Raw genomic sequence first — 17,161 nt, 5'->3', positions numbered from 1 at the left:
GCAAGACAGAGGGAGGACCTGAAACTGGGCTGTTCTAGGACATCAAGAGTGTAGATGTGGTGATCTGCCCTGTGAACTCCCAGTAGACTATCAGATGTTTCTTCTGCTAACATTTGCTTTTCCTAGCTGACAGAAATGAAAAGGAACAGGAAATAGAGGTTCTGCTGGAGATCAGGAAGGCACTGGAGAAGCTGATGGAGTTCCTTGGAAAGATGCAAGGAGAAGAAGAAAGGATACACCTGCAGCTCAGAGAGAAGCAAAGGAGCCACAACCCAAGTGCTGAGGCAGCAACAAACCTGAAGTTCAGACAGGTGAGGTCACTGCTGGGTTGGGATGGGCTGAACCTGGTCTCAGCCACACAACACTCTGGTTCACCTCAGCATGGTATGTTAAGGGGTTGGGATGCACCTTAGACCTCTTCTAGTCCCAACCTTTGAGAGGAACTGCAAGGTGAAGGCTCTGAGATTTCCAGGAACATCACCAGTGCTTCTCCAGGTAACTGTTACCTGGTACTACAGAGAAGGACTCTATCCCAGTAAAACCAGCTGAAGTCAAACCAATGCCTTCTATTGACTCATCACATGCCAAATAGACTTTATGGGAACATATTGGCAGGAAGTTGGTTTTTTTTAGCCCTTCTTTGCATCACCTGCAGCTCCCATGACTGTTCTCCAAGGACTCCCCAGCCCCTAGTGCTCTGGAGATGTTGCTCAGCTTTCTAGCCAGTGGCTTATCATATTCCATGTGACAAACATGTTGATCTCCAGGATCTGTAATTATATGTGGCTTATCATATTCCATGTGACAAACGTGTTGATCTCCAGGATCTGCAATTATAATTTATGTCCTTTCTGCCAGGTCCTGCTTGCCCTAACCTCTGAGTCCCAGGAATGGATACTGAAACAACAAGCCAGAGTGGACACTGCCTACAGCAAACTGGAATATCTGAGGGACTTGTCTGACATCCAGACACAGCAGGCAAAGGTACAGGTTCCCCTTAAGGCAATTGTGTGTCTAACACAAGCACAATCAGTTGCTATGTTCTGACAATATCAGCCAAGAGCAGACACTGCAAGAGATCGGAGCTCAGCAAGGTAACAAAAATCTCACGTGAGAAGGACATGAAATGCAAGTCATGTGGCTCAAATAATGTCTTATAACTTCTATATCAGCTTGAAGGATGTGGAAACCTCTCAGAGTTGGGAGCTGTGGAGTCAGAACCATTGAAAAAAGGCTTTTAAACTGCTGAGAGAAAGTGCTGTAGCATCTCAGGGAGTCACTGGGCAGTGTGCCTGGGAGGGCTAGGAACTGGCAGCTAAGGAAGGGCAAAGAATTCCAGGGTATTTGTGGGGTTTCATTTCTATTTTGCCAGGCATGAAATCTCTTTGTTTGCCTCATGCTGTTCCAGGTGCTTTTGTCTGGGTCACGACAGTGTTTTGAGAACTATCAGACAAGCAGATTTTATGGCATTGGTGAGATCTCACGTGGCACATGTAAGGATGTCCAACAGAAACTCATCCCACTGCTCAGGGCTGCACTTCAGCTGCTGCAGGAGAACAGCAAGAGCAGTGTCTCACCTGAGTCAGCAGGTGAGAGAGAAGAGACAGGTACTGCCAGTTAGTTTACTCTGCCCTTGAAAAACATGTTGGAACCTTCCAACTCTGAATCTAGAAAGAGATTCTCCCTCTGAGAGCTGAAATCAGCCTTTGGTTCCATTTTGTAAGACTGAAAGATCTCCTGGGACTCAATGACTAAACCCTTTGCCATGTGTATAAACTTGCCACAGGGATGAGCCCTGAAATCATCTGTAAGGCTCAGAGTTCCTCTTGCCAGGCCTCAAAGTCAATGTCAGCTTTGGAAAACAATTAATTTCCAGCAGCAAAAACATTCTCTTATGTTTCTTCTCCAGGCTACTCATCAAGGAGCACCTTAAAAGCATCTCCTGCTCACACAGAGGCATTAAGAGCTGAAGCAAGTCAGGAAACCACTTCAGCTCCCCTAACCTCACCTGCTCTGCCCAATTCACCCTCTGAAAGGATCAGCCACATGCAACAACAATTCCAGATGAGGTAAGAAATCCTTGTTCTGCATTTTCAGTTCAAAGATATGTTCTTTGCAAGTTTGGAAGGTTTCTCTGCCCAGAAAGCAAATCTTTGGGAGTTGTGTGTGGCTCAACAGAAGATTCCTGTTCTCCAGGACTGACTGAGTTGAGTGTCTCATGGCAGGGAAGCTATGGGAGCAGTGATGTGTTTTCAGCCTGTCCCTGCTGTGTGCCTGCAGGTTTCTCTTTGAGAAGCACATCTGTGAGTGGGCACACCTGGAACTGTCACTGCTGATGGAGGAAATGAACACTCTCTTTTCCCTTTATGAATCATCCAAGGCTAAGGAAAAGGAATACCACAGAGGAAACTGGGTAAGGTTGGCATAGCATCTTCTTGGAGTACTCAGCTGGTACACAGGAAAAAAGAAAGTTTTCCATTTCCTTTTGAATTCCTTTCAATTTTCCCAATCACTTCAGAAAAGGAATTGAAGCAGAAAGTAGATGATTAAAGAAGCAAGAAATCTTCTGTTCTGATTATCACAAAGCACAACAGAACCTAAATTAGCTTTGCTCTCTCAGGTGAAGGCACAAGAGGCAAAGGCCTCACTCAGTAACTCTTGGGTCAAAGCAGGTGAGTGATGGTGCTTCAGTGAGCCTGGAGGTCCCAGTTTCTGCCTGTGCTTTCCACACCTCAAGCTCAGTCTGACTCAGCTCTCATTTCTTTGATGCTGCTGATCATGAAGGTGTTTCAGTTGGGGTGTCTGTGGTTCCAGGGGATGAAGAGCAGTAAAGGAACAGAAGGCTCAAAGGTTTCACTCCTCAAAGAACTGGCAGAGCATCACCACCAGGCTGGACTAGCTCTGCACCACAGACAGCTGGAAGAAGTCAAACACTCAGGCCTCAGCCCAGACTTAGTGCCCAAACAGCCCCTACACTTCCTGGAAGAAATTCCACAGCAGTTATCACTTTGTCTTCTTGGCTCACAACTCCCAGACTGTGACTTCACTGAGCAGCAAGTGAGTTTGAGGCATTTTCTTCGTGCTGTGTCACCTGAGGAATGAATGTCATCCTCAGGGGTGACCCAGACACACAGGTGGCCTTGGGCATTACATGGGGTGAGTTGTGTTATCAGAACACCCTAAAAGTTCCAGAAACTCAGGTGCTCCAGGTCTCCCTGGACCAGTTTTCTCCCTGGAAATTGGATGTGACCAGTCCTGGTGACCTGATGTCATTAGCTGGGATAGAAAATTCCTAACCTTTACTTTCTTTTGCTTAACAGAAACCACATTCTTGGGAAGCTGAGCATTCCCCAGACTCTCTCACTCAAATACTCCAAGTTTCAGCAGTGAAGATAGTAAAACTGGAAGCTTTGAGGCAAATATGTCTGCACAGAGTCCTGGATCTCTACAGCAACCTTCAGGTAGAGGCACTGCATGATTTTCATGCCCCAGCCTTCCCTGCATGAGCCTCAAGGTCATTCACAAAGCTGTAAGGGCACAAACCCATCCTAACCCAAAACCTGGGGCACATGTGCAGGTACAGCACAGTCCAACACAGGTCAGCCTGGCAGAACCCCATGCTGAAAGCTCTGGAATCAGCCTGGGTTAGGATTATGCTGGAAAAAAGCTTCATTTCTACAAAACAATCCATTTTCTCATATCACTGTGCTTACCTGCTCAGATCCTGAGTTGCCCAGAAGGTGTGAGAAGGATCCTGGACAGTGTTGACTATAAATGCAATGGTGAAGAAGCAGCTCGAGAGGTGGTTGAGGCCAGAGAGGAACAGCAAATGGCCAGAGCTGTGGCTTTTCTCCAGGAGCATCACCAGGAAGGAGATTTGCTGAAAGGTTTAAACACAGAGGCAGAAGTTGAACTGAGAAAAATGCAGACACAGTTTAGGCTGGAACTTCAAGCACAGACAGAAGCAAAGGTACATCAGCTAAAGCTTTGGTCCTGTCACCAACAGGACCACTGAAACCTCAGTTATTTTAGCACTGGTTTGGGTCTTCACAGCTATTTGTCTTATGATGTCAAGGGAAACTTTTAAAAGCTCCTTTGGAAATGGATGGATCCAGTTGCTCTTCAAGTGGTGCATTTCCCCCCCCTGGATTCCCATTTCCAAGCCTGCTGTGAGAACTGGAACATTTCCCCTCTCAGGTCTTTAAGACTTTGTGTATTTTCTTCCCAGCTGCAAAGCAAAGAAGCACAAGTGATGCAGGAGGCCAAAGGAGAGAAGTTTGGGAAGTTTGTGGCATATTTCATCCTGTCTCAGAGGCACCTGAGGCAAACAGTCACTGTGCTCCAGGACTGCTCCAGGCTCAAGCAGCTTGCCTTGTGGTGCCAAAAGGAGGACACAGGCCTGGAACAGCTTATGGTACAAATAATAGTGATTTTCTGGTTTGGTTGAGGATCTGGAGCAACTCCAGTGTGTGGTTTATAAAACTCAACTATACAAAGTCTCAGGAATTGTGTCTGTTTATAGGAATGGGACAACTAACTCCACATTACACAGTATTATACTGTTTTTTAATGCCAAAGAGAATTCAGAGTGTCCTTGGATCAGCCACTAAAAATCAGACACCTCCAGTCCATTTTAACATAGGTTTACTTCAGGCTCCTTTGAGAAGCTTCAATTTGTTTTCAGTAGTTGTGGGTTTGTTATTTGGCTGTTTATAAACAACAAAGTTAAATGTTTATCAATTCCCAGAGGTTTTTACTCAACTTCTTGTTGGGTAAAAACTTGTTTTACCCAACAAATGCCTTTGATGGCACTTCCCAAACCTCTGACTCTTCGATGGCCTCAACATGTGGTGTGGAAAGTGAAATAACCAAAGGAGGTTCACACATCTCACAGGAACATTTTGTCTTTCAGGAGTTCTCAGCTGGTGGTGACACCAGGGACATTCTGCACCTGCTGAAGGACAACACAGAGTCACTGTGTTTAGTGCTGGAATTCACACAGACTCTGAGATTATTGCAGCTGAGAGAGACACATTTTGAGGAAATGCTCAGAGGCCTAAAAGGTTTCATCCAGGACAAGGTAAAGCTAAAAATAAAGCTAAAACCCCTTCAATTTTATTCAGAAGATGCTCCATAATTTGCATTACTCTTGTCACTGTGCAAAGGATTTTGTTCCCCAAGGAACAAATTTTCCAGAACATTATCAGGATCTTTAGTTTTGGATCTTTTTTTTCCTTTCATTAACAGTTTGGGGATGAATCTTACATCATAACTAATGAAGTGAAGAAATTCAGAGAGCAGAAAATGAGAAGTCTGAAGGAACAGCTGAAACTCTTCCTGGGAAATAAAGGGCCAAGGAAGAACATGTCAAGCAATTTTGATCCATTGCAGGTTAGAAAAGAGCAAATTCCAATAGATTTCTAATAGAATATACATCATGTGCCTAGTCCAGAGGTGAGACCATGAGTGCAGCTCTGCTGGGTGAGTTGTGTCCTGCACTGAATCACAACAGAGAGATGGATAAATGCAGAGATCAGGAATGCAATACCTTAGGAAGTTGGAAAGGGTTAAGACAAAGACCCAAAAGTAGACTGTGCCCAAAATCAAAGTTCAAGGGAACAAAGCAAGAACTTAATAGAGTTTTCCTCTCTACAGCTCAAAAATGCCACCTTGAAAGCAGAAGAAAGAGGAGGGGAAAGACAAAGCCCCTGGCAGACTTTCCAAGAGAAGCATCTGGACCTCAAAGCATCTCCCACATGGCAAAGAGCAGATGAAAGAGCAAAGTTTGGTTTGCTCTGTGGAGAGAAGAGCAGGGTGAAGGCCACAGGGTCAGGCTGTGCAGCACACACTGAGCAGCAGCACAGGGTAGTGTGTTACCACCTCCAGCTTTTCCTGGAGGGAGGTTTTGCTCTTCCCTGATTTTCTGCTGCTCTGGACCTGCAGATCTAGCACAGAGTTCATCTTCACAGAGCCTGAAGAGTTGAACAGCTCTTTAGAGGTACTTCCTATTCCATCTCCTTCCTTTGCCTTCCAGAACCCAGAGAAAGGATGCAGTGAAACAAAAGCTTTCCTAGGAAAGGATTTTCACACAGATTTGCAGAGGTTGAGAAGGATGTTAGGAAGAGAGAAAAGAGAAAAACTGCAGCAAAGCAGCAGTTTTCCATCATCCAGGACCAAGCCCTGCTGGGCTCCAGGGACACACCAGAAGGCAGATGAGCAGCTCCTCTTGTTCCTGACTGAGAGTAAGTTAGGTTTGCTGTAGGGACTGTCTGTGATTCCTTACCTGGGGGGTGTTAATGCTTTGGGAAGGAATGACCAGGGAAGAGGTGAGGGTGGAACTCCCAAAATGGGGAGGATATTGCCAAAATTCGGATGCTGAAGTGAAAATTTGCCTTTTCTAGGGCACAAATTAAGTGAAATGTCTTGCCTAGATGATGTTTATACACTGCAGAGCTGAGTTGTTTCATCCCTAGGTTAGCAGGGCTCTGGGTGTTTCCTTGAAACAGCAGCAGCTACTTGGGAACTCGCAGAATTTCCTCTTTGGATTGAGAAACATTTCATTAGGGATCAGGTGAACTGTCACATGTGATCAAGCACTTGATGTTTCAGAGGCTTTCCCAGCACCTTCTCCATGAAGCAAACAGCTGTTTGCTTGCTCATTAGCTTAATGATGTAGAAACAGCAACTGGTGCAAGAGTCTCACAGTTATCAGAATGTCAGGGAAATATTTCCTTCCCTATCCCCTTGGGGAGATTCCAACACACTTCAGCAGTTTTAAACCTCTTCCAAAAGTTAGACATCTAGGCCAAAAGTGCAACTTTTAATCCTAACAGTTGATCTTCAAACTCATGTCTCAGGCCCAAATACTACAGAGAAAAGTCAATTAAGCTTAAAAACTAAGATGAACAGACACAAATCTCTCTGGAATGGTTTGCAGTTACTAATTATCACACTCTCCTCTCACAGACCTCAAGGTGCTGAGGCAGGCAGAACACCTGATGGCATCCAGGATCATCCTGCTCGACCCACAGTTCACAGCAGCTTCTCTGTATGGTAAACATCTTCACTCATTTGGTTCACTCCAACCCCATAAAGGCTTTTCCTCCTTCCAGTTTCCTAACAACAGAGCACAGGAGGCACATGTGACACCTGCATAGATTTTACAGAGGAGATTTAGCATCCTATGGTCCTTGTTGTACTATATAGTCCATATATGATCCACTGGATCATGTAGTCCTTGTAATAAACCCAATCCTGGGCTTAGAACACTGAAATGTTCTAAGGGAAATGTTTTTATCAGCTGGAAAAAAACCTTCCTTCTCAATGCTGATGAGATCTGGAATTGGACAACTTGATAAAAAGTCACTAGAGAATTAAGGGCACAGAGAGAAACTTTTCTCACCAAGAAAAATGTATTGGTGGGAAAAAATTGAGAGTATTTGCAAACAGTTCAAACAAGAACTGTGGGAAGAAGTGTTTGGACTTGAGGATTTTTGGCTTGTTTGGAGGGTTTTGCTTTAATTGAACACACTCATTCCTCACTGACCAAACTTCCACATACTGTCTGAGACATGTGAGAAAACTAGTGAATTGGATAGCATAAAGAGTCTTGGAGAGAAAGATATTTAGGTATTTATCCAGAATTCCACATCATGCTGCAAACAGCAAAACTCTTCACCTGTTTCACCTTTTCTACACAATTCCCACGTGTGAAATGTTTGCTCAAAAACTGTGCTAAGGGATGGATTGATTAGAGAAGTAATATTTCTCTCTTGGTTTGCACAGGTGGTGATGAAATGAAGGGCACAAAACCCTCTGTTCTTCTTGGCCTGCTGAAAGAGGTGAATGATGAGCTCCAAAGTCATGCAGTGGCAGCTGGAATACTGCAGAGCCCAAGGCTGGACCTGAGTGAGTCTCACCTCTGCTTTTCTCATAGAGTAGTCAGAACTGAATGCCATGTAAAGATTTGTCTCACCATTCAGGCAGCTGTTTATTGGGACAGATTTTGCTGCATAAAGTTATCTCCTCTTTGGAGGATACCAGGGAAGGAGAAAGACTAAACAGAATCATTTGACTTTACTGCTGATCAGCTCCAACACATCCAATTGGTGTCACTTTTCCAGGCCTTTGTTATCAGAGATTTCACCAAGAGTAAAATTTTGGGCATTTCCTAAGGGTATCGAGCACTTCTAACCCTTATAACAATTCATATTGCATCAGAGAGAGATTCATAATATCAACCAACATTCTGGGATGAGAAATGCAGTGGGTTATAGACTTGTTTTGCTGTGCTACCTCTGGGATAAACAAAACCAGAATAGAAAGCAATAAGTAATGAAATGTTCCTGTTCTTGCAGCACCAGCAAATCCTCAGGGCTTGGAAGGAGAAGTGACAGCAGTGGATCCTGCAGCTCTTTCTCCAAGGGAGTTTGTGGTATTTCAGTATGGCATCTCCATCCTGCAGTTCCTCAGGGGTCACATGGATGTAAGTGGTTAAACACTGATGTTTAGCACAGAGACTCTCCAGCCCAGAGGCTCAAAGGAAAGCAGAAGAGTTTGGAAGTCAAACTCCTATTCCACAAGATCCACAATGAGTTCTTAGAGTTGTGGTGGCATCTTCCTCGGTCACATCTTTAGTTTTTCATTACTTCATCAGAGAATTTTAGGGGTTGGGATGGAGCTGAGAGGTGATCCAGCCCCAACCCCTGCCCTGGGCAGGGACACCTCCCACCAGAGCAGGTTGCCCAAGGCTCATCCAACCTGGCTGTGAACACTGCCAAGGTTGGGGCAGCCACAGCCTCCCTGGGCAACCTGGGACAGTGTCTTCCCAAAATCACTGCACTATATTGTGACAGAACACATTCCTTTCTAAGTTGCCTCATTTTCTGAGCACACCATGGCTCAGTCTAGCTAAACCCTCCAGGGCCTTTCCCAACAGGAACAAATAAACACCAACAGAACCATAGTGCCCAGATCTCCAGGGCTGCAGTTCACTTTCATTTCCTTAATTACAAAGCTTGGCAGGAGGAATTCTGAGGGTTTTTTTCAAACAGTTTCCATTTCCAGGGGGGATTTTTTGGCTCCATGTACCCACTGCAAATCAAAGCTGATCTTCAGTGAGCTGAGATGCCCCAGATCCCTCTCCCTCTGCAGACATGGTGCACACACAGCATTTCCCCTCTCTCTGCAGGCTCCAGAAATCACCCTGTGTGTTGCCTCCAGCATTCCCCAGAGCAGAGCCACAGGCAATGCCTTCAGCAACTCTTTCTTTTATCAGGTTTGTTCACTGCACATTTAGCCAATTTATACAATATTTTTATACCCACTGAATTCTGGGATTAGGAAGTGAAATGCCAAATTATTTCGTGCTTTCTCAGTGAAGCTTTCTAGGAAAAATACTGATATCAGAGATCCTCAGATGTTAATAAGATCCAGATGTATCTGAACAAGTGAACAGAGCAATGTAGGACACAGAGTTTAAATCCATGTTGAATGTTGAGGGTCAGATCCAAAGCACATTCACTCAGCTCTGATTATGCTGTTCCTCCTTTCCAAGTTTTGCCACTTTCATTGCTCCCAAATTCTCTCTGGCTCAGCTGTATAGAAATCAGAGCCTCAGCATTTTCCTTGCTGTAATTAAATTACAGATTATTTAGTGTGACTTATTTCTAAAACTGAGATGTGTAGAGAAAAAGTTTCCTGAAGTTCTTGATCTCTAACCATAAATCTGCCTAGAAATAGAGAATGTTTCAGAATCACATCAGAGTAAGGTGAAACCTCATGGCAAGTGCTGCTGCTTTGTGCCCATGGATGTTCCTCAGGGCTCTCATTTGAAGCTCTCAAGTTCCCTAAAGAGAAATAGTTGGGCGAGTCTCAGTTGTGGATGTTTTCCCTCAGAATTCCAAGAGCAAACTCTTCATCCTAAGGGATTGCCTGAGCTCTGTGGGGAGTTTCCTGCTGCTCCTCGTGCACTGCTTGGCTCACATTGCTGCTGCTGAGCTCACCCAGGACACCAACCCTCTCTTCCTGAGGCTTTTTTATCAGGTACATCAGTGTGTTCCAAACATAATTGTGCAGGGATAATGCTCATAAAAATTTACCCTTTTCAAAGTGTGTTGAGGGTTAATATCTTTGCAGAAGTTCAGTGATAAACAGGAGGAAGAATGAAGCTTTTTTAGTCAGTTAACTCTTATCTGACCTAGCATTAGAGTTACAGAAAGACCTTTTTTCAGTGCTCAAAGATCTCTGCCTTGGATGAAGGCAATGAGACAGCAGAGAAACCACCACAGAATGTATCAATATCCCACCTAGGGCCAAACAACAGTGACTCAAAGTTCCTGTTTGTTCCCCCAACAGCTGAGGAGACAAACCCAACACCTCCATTCTAACCCTCAGCACAGGGAAGAATCCAACAGGAAAAGCTTTTCCATGAGCACAGTCCTGACCAAGAACACAGTTACACCAGGCAAACCCACTGGAAAGGGGAAAAGAACTGCAATGTTCTTCCCATCACATGTCAGTGTGATGCAACAGGTTTCAAAGCTTTTCACAAAGTCATGTTAGGGTTTTTTTTTTTCCTCCTCTAGGCACTGAAGGCTTGTCTGAGTGAAACCTTCTCCCTCAGGCTTCAGCTCTCAGCAGCTCTGCAGAGTGACAGAGCTCAGGGGCTAAGTCAGATGCTGCTAAAGGAGGAACCTTTCTCCAAGGAGGAAGTCAACCTTATCTCCCAACTCTTTGAGGTGAAAGTGAAGAGCCTCACAGAGATGGAAACCTTTGAGAAGGTAACATGAGACCCAAATGGAAGTCTAGCATCCCAATTTTCTTTACTTTGGCACAAATGGCACTGAGAACTGGTGTACAGATGCCCATCCACGTGCTGCAATGAAATAAACACAGGATGTTCACTCTGAACTTTGCTGTGAGGGAGCTCTGGAACAAACTTTCCAGAGAGGTTGTGGGTCCTCCCTCCTTGGAGACACTCAAAAACCCCTCTGGGCACAGCCTTGACCACTGGTTAAACAGTCATCTAGGGCCCAGAGGGTTAGAATAAATGATTTATCAACAGCAATACCATGAAAAACATATTTAAAGAGTCTATAAAAAGGCTTTTTAATTGATTTGCTTTTCCCACTTCTGTGCCTCCTGCATAACACATGAAGAACTTCTTGCTCCATATGAAATCTGAAGAATCACTAAAGGACAAGTTGCTTGTGAAGAAGAGAGAACATCTCCTTCCTGCCTTGAGCAGCAGTGGAAAGGGCAGTTTGGGATGGAGGACACAGTAAGAAGAATTTCCAGGAGCTTCTATTCCCCATTCCTATTTCCCTGTCATGTGTAATTTCTGGTTTGCTCTTGTCAAGAGTCTGTGGCAATGCCAATGTTAATATTTGATCTTCTGTCTAGTGTTAACTATTCCTTTCCCTTTGCTTTCTCAGCTCTGAAGAGGAAACCTGCACATCATTGGCCCCTTCAGAACTCGAGGAGAAAGTGGATGTGTTAACTGAAGAGCTGGTGCAGATCATAGAGGATGAGCACCAGTTTCTGAGCAGTAAAGGCAATGAAGATTTGCTTTCTTACTACCTTGAAATAACCAGTTTGGAGAAGGATTGTTTGGTCAAACAGATCAATGCATTAGAGGAGGAGATAGGCCTGGGCAGAAAGGGGTAGTGATATCAGCCTTGGTGCTTGGGTTGTGCCTTGGTTCTCTGCTTTTGTCCTCAGGCTTTAAGCCAAAGTAAATCTTCTATTTTTGCTTTAACTATAGTATATTTTTCCTTCTAATACCAAAGAGTCATTAAATCATGAGTGAAAGCAGTGGAGTAATTTAAGTGACAAGACTTTGGCCTAAGGACCTGACATTTCTGGCTATATCCAAGTGGTGAAAAGAAATATTGCTGTAAAAGCTCAGAGTCAGAGTTTCCAGGAACAGGAGCAAAATATAGAATGACTCTAGTCTGCTTAGTGTTAAATAAATCAGTTTTGAACTAATGTCTCACCCCACTGTGTCCTGAAACCTCTGCAGACTTTAGCTGAGTTACACTTTCCTGCCTTTATGACACAGCAAAAGCTACAGACACAATTAACACAAGTAACTGTAGAGACAATTACACAACAAAAGCAAGAAATATTGTTCACCACTGAAAGCAGCTTGCCCAGCCCAGCCAACCTCCACTGTCTCTGAGGTCACCATATCTCAGCTCTGCTCTTCAGCTTGGGGAGAGTCTTTCCTCCTCCCAAACTCAAGAGCTAAACCCTGAAACACATGAAACATCATTTGCTGACCAGTGAAGCATCACCACAGCCTCTGGTGGAAAAAAGTGGGGGAAGAACAGTCACTCAACCTTCCTTTCCCAGCAGTACTCATGGAGCCACAGGGACAACTCCAGTGGCTTCATGAGCTGATGAATACCCTCAATATTTCTGCCTGTGCTATTTAGTTCTCTGCTCACAGTGCAGCTGCCCTTGCCAGGAGGAACCAGATTGTCACTCAAAGCAACTTGGGGGATGTTTCTTATCTCCCTTGACTTGTGTTTCCCCCAAAAGCTTTTGCAGTCCCTCAAGGGCACTGAGTGCAGATCAGTAGCTTCCATAAAAAAACATAAGCAGATTTATTGATATATGCATTTCCTTTTTAACTCTCAGAGAGTCTCACACATCAATTTTCAAATCTTATGTTAACATAAATAAAACATTTAAAACCTTCAATAAAACCCCCCAAAAATGTTTCAGGTATACAAAGTTGGAGACAGAGATTGGACAGTGATGCTTTCTATTTTGAGCAGGTTTGCAATGCCAACCTTTCACCCTGTGCCATGGCAGTGCTGCACCAGCCTGGCCAGGCCCAGCCACGGATCTACCTCTTGGTGTTGATCCAGTGGTACCTGTCCACACGTGGCCCAGCAAAGGCAGCTGAGGGTCTGTAGACCTTGTAACCCTTGTGCTGGGCATAGTATGAGCCATCAGCCAGAAACGTCTTCCTATGCAGGTACTGGGACCAGGGCTGGATGGGACCCTTGTAGTAGTCACTGAACTGAACAGCAAAAGAAGAAGATAGTGTTGGAATGGGTTGGGGAAAGAGAGGAAAATGGTCTGGTCATCTATACCAGTCTATTGCATTCCTTCAGGAGGGAGCAGATGTTAACCCCTATCAAAGCTCCAACCCAGTCACAGAAGCAGTTAGGTTGGAAAAAAATCTTTAAGATCAGGTTTTACCATTCCTCCAGCACTGTCAAGGCCACCACTAAACCACATCCTCAAGTGCCATATCTACACATCTTCTAAATCCCTCTAGGGATGATGATTCCACCACTGCCCTGGGCAGATGTGCCAGGGCTTGACAACACTTTTGTTAGAGAATTTTCCCACAATATCCAAACTTAACCTCCCCTAGAGCAACTGGAGACTGTTTCCTTTCATCCTGCTACTAGTTGCCTGAGAGAATCAGCCAACCCCCACTTGCTACAACCTCCTTTCATGTAGCTGTAGAGTGAGGAGGTCCCTGAGCCTCCTCTTCCCCAGGCTGAGCCCCCAGAGCAGTCACATACCACCAGCTCTCACCCACCTGGTACACACTGTTGGGGTTGCTGACAGTAGGGATAGCTTTAGGCTCCTTGCTGAAGCTCTCCTCATCTGAGGAAAGGCCAGACTGATAGTCCAGTGCTGCTCTCTCCACTGCATAGCTGATCTGCTGGGGGAGCTCAGGGTTCTCCTCTCCTTTGACGTGAGCAACGACGAAGGGTCTGTTCTTCTCACCACACCTGAAAGCAGCTCCAGGTGTGTAAAGCTGCTCTGCACTAGCAGTCAGACTGCTAACTACTGGTAGCAGTCAGCTGACAGCAGTGAGTGCACCTTCAGACACTGAGGCTGTACTAACAGCATTGGAGTTGATCAATTTTACAGAGCACTTGGCTCAGACAGGGCTCAACTCACCTGCAGCACACCTCAAAGGGATCCACCCACAGGGTCATCTCCTTGGGCAGACCAAGCTTGTTGAAGTCCACATTACTCTCCACACAAGCTTGTTCCAGCAGTGGATCTCTGGTCTGGTATTTGTTGATCCTTATACATCTAGGAGAGAGCAAAATTTCAGACCAGACTGTGGCTTTGCAGGTCCTGCTCACCCAGGAGTGCACTGAAGTTCATCACTTGTTTTCTCCACTCATTTAGCCTGGTGCCAGTTCTCACTCAGAGCCCCAACCAGCAATTAGCCTAATAAACTGATTAGTAAACCCAAGCAAGGCTTTGTTTTAAATACAGAATGCAGAAACTCACTTTACCAGGAACATAAGAGACTTCAAAGCAGTTACAAGAGTTTCACAAGTCACTTTAGGACCACTTGAATTTTGCATCCAAGGAGTCAGAGGTTTCTTTGGGCACCTTGCCTTAAGATTTCCTATCCAGGTCTCTACTCACACCTTCACAGACACACACTGTGGAAAACTAGTGTATCTTTACCAGTTATACCATTTCTTCCCCCAAGTTAAGGGATAGGTAAACAGTTCGTTCCAGTTTTGGGTCATTTACACCCAATTTAAAGCCTCCAGGCACTGAAGGGCCATTCTTTGCCACTTGAATGTTATGTAAATTCTCTATCTCCCCTTCTCTCCTACCAAAATCCTCTTACCTGAAGGCTTGTCCCCTGGATGGGTTGTCCAGGTACCAGTGATTCTTATACTTCTCAAACAGTAGTGCTGTCAGCTTAGCTGCAAACTTCTCCACTTTGTGCTTGCTCAGCTTGCCTTCCCTTTTCACTAGCCTTGTGATGAAGAAGACCGTGGCAGCAATTTCATCTTTCATCTTAAACTGCAGCACACAAGGTGCTTTAGCTGTTGGATAGTCATCAGTAGAGATGAGACACTACACTAGAGAGATTTAATAACATTAAGATACTAGCAGGTTCCAAGAACAGATGCTGCAAGACCTGCATAAGCCATGAGAGACAGAGCCTGGATAGGCCTGAGTGCCAAACAGCTGATTAATGCAGTTTGGGGCATTGAAACCCATTTAATGCATTACTAAAAGACACTCACACTAAGCAAGTTAATAGAGCACATAAAAAATGAGTTCAAAATATAATAACCCTTATTATATATCACTTACAGCCAACAACCAACAGTTCCTATAAGCTACATAGCTCTTTTATAAACAGCAAGACCTAAAACATTACCTTGTCAGAGAGGAGAGGTGGTGGAAACTTCAGATACACTTTACAAACAGCTTCAAAGAGGCACCAAGACAACAGCCAAAAGGCTACAAGGACCCGAACCACTCACAAAGGGGGGAAAACCCACCACACAAACCTTCTCCTACTCTGCCAGAGTTTGGTTAGGCTTTATATAGCACAGGAAATCACATGGCCCTGAGGAAAGCAACAGTTTTCAGGTGTGAGGAGATTCAGGAGGGGATCAGGAGATTGACTGACATGATGCTATCAAAGCTGCTTCCAATCTGCTTGGCTTTACTCCAGTGTCAGCTCCTTCTTGTAGGTGTATTTGAGATTCAGAGCTGTATTCTGAGTGTCCATCAGGGTCATAACTACCTGTGACATGGCTCTGTGAAAGATTTCCTACACAGACATGAGAGTTGTGCTCCTTGCCTAAAACTCCAAGCAGTAACTCTCTGGGCACAGGCAGAGAGCAGCTGATGAATTCCTTTCCCCTTCTGCTGCCTCAGGAAGTTGTGTCTCCAGTGGCAAATATCAGGGGCTGTCAAGACAGAAGAGCAAATGGAGGTAAAAAGAGCTGAGTGTTTAAACTGGCTCTTCAACTGGCTGTGGGTGTTGTAGCCAAGCAGCTCCAGTGCTCCCATCTCAGCCCTGGGAGCAGGCTGTGATCCAAGGAAGGGGGTTAGAAATGCAGAGCATCCAGGCACAAATGGACAGCAGTAATCAGCTTTGCAGGAGTGACCCTAACCCATGAATTTCTGGCTCTTTCTGGGTTTCATTTCTCTCTACTCACACAGTTAGTTCCTTGCTCTTCAGTTTCTTTCTGCACCATAAAAACAAAACCTTACCAAGGCTCTGAGTACAAACTGGTGCTAAGGAATGAGTAATAAACACAAACCAACTCCATATGTCTTCCCTTCCTTTTTCTCCCACATCCAAATACTTCCTTAACAAACAGGGCCCTTTCCAACCACTCCAATGAAAGAGAAATCAAAGCCTGGCATAGATAATGAATCCTCAGAGAAGCTTCCAGCAGTGCCAGGAGCTGAGCTCTGCCACAGAACTCCCAGTGTTGGGGCCACGAGAGTCTCCTCATCATGTGCTCTGCTCTTGGTGCTTGGGATGACACACAAGGATTTTGTTCCCTGCACAAGCTCTGAGTCATTCCTTCCCTCTCCCATGTAGAACAAGAGGGCAACAGGAGCCTGTTCCATGCTTTTCTGTAGGACAACAGGAAACCACTGCTGGGCATTGCTGCAAAGAATTTCCACACGACATTTTTGAGCCTCTTTCTATGAAGCCTGTGATGATTTTCCCTCACTGTTGGCTGCCTCCAGCACAGCAGAATTAGCTCTGGGCATCACAGGAGCATTTTTTAACAGCCAAACTGGCTTTTCCTGCCTCAGGCCTGAGTTTTGTTTCAGAGACTAATCTTCCTTTGGAAATTGATGGGAATTGATGGGTCACTCTCTGAGCTGAAGAGATTCCCTTGCAAGCACTGCAGGCCATGTATACTCCTTGGTTTTAAACACTTGTTGCATGGTGACGTGGCAAAAGGACAAAACACAGAAAGTTCTCAAGTGACTTGAAGCTTATGGTCATACAATTTGATCAGTGAGGCTGAACTGCATGGGACTAAGTGTTAGGCAACTACCTCAGATCTGGGAGTTTTCACTCCACTGACTAAACTGGTGTCCAGGAAAATATCAAAGACCAAGATTTGCCACTTAAAAATGAAGGATAATGCACAGAATTAGAGATTTGAAGTTCTCCTCAGTAAGTTTAGCCCACTCAAAGTCTCGTGCACAATCCCAGACACACAGACTGTGGCTCCTCTAGGGATGATGCTGTTTCTCTTGTCGAAGCTGAGGGAGTTGCTATTGAGTCTGATTTCTTTGCCTTCGTGTCATTTTTTCCTCAATATCAGACTACAGTCTAACAAAATATGTAATTTCTTCCTATAAACCTTGTTTTCCTTTTATTCTTCAACTATGCAGA

General features: G+C 44.8%; 1 protein-coding gene across 1 annotated transcript; it reads right to left on the bottom strand.

Annotated features, from left to right (window-relative positions):
- Nucleotides 1-12,853: 12,853 nt before the first annotated feature.
- BTG4 (B-cell translocation gene 4) lies at nucleotides 12,854-14,796 on the bottom strand. Its single transcript, XM_009081741.1, has 4 exons — nucleotides 14,624-14,796; nucleotides 13,930-14,067; nucleotides 13,562-13,757; nucleotides 12,854-13,030 (listed from the first exon to the last, which is right to left on the bottom strand). The coding sequence occupies exons 1-4, from the start codon at nucleotides 14,794-14,796 to the stop codon at nucleotides 12,854-12,856; spliced, it is 684 nt and encodes a 227-aa protein (XP_009079989.1).
- Nucleotides 14,797-17,161: the final 2,365 nt, after the last annotated feature.

This window comes from Acanthisitta chloris, unplaced genomic scaffold (genome assembly GCF_000695815.1).
Source record: "Acanthisitta chloris isolate BGI_N310 unplaced genomic scaffold, ASM69581v1 scaffold27569, whole genome shotgun sequence".
Lineage (NCBI taxonomy): Eukaryota > Metazoa > Chordata > Aves > Passeriformes > Acanthisittidae > Acanthisitta > Acanthisitta chloris.
The sequence above is the reverse complement of the archived record's forward strand: the minus strand, read 5'-3'. Positions and strand labels throughout refer to the sequence as shown.

What these genes read in the sequence shown, in the direction of transcription:
- BTG4 (XM_009081741.1), bottom strand. Translation starts at nt 14,796, where the DNA reads ATGAAAGATGAAATTGCTGCCACGGTCTTCTTCATCACAAGGCTAGTG. An exon ending in TCCAGGGGACAAGCCTTCAG is followed by an intron (nt 14,068 to 14,623) that starts GTAAGAGGATTT and finishes GCTCTCTCCTAG; the next exon opens with ATGTATAAGGATCAACAAAT. An exon ending in CCCTTTGAGGTGTGCTGCAG is followed by an intron (nt 13,758 to 13,929) that starts GTGAGTTGAGCC and finishes AGCTGCTTTCAG; the next exon opens with GTGTGGTGAGAAGAACAGAC.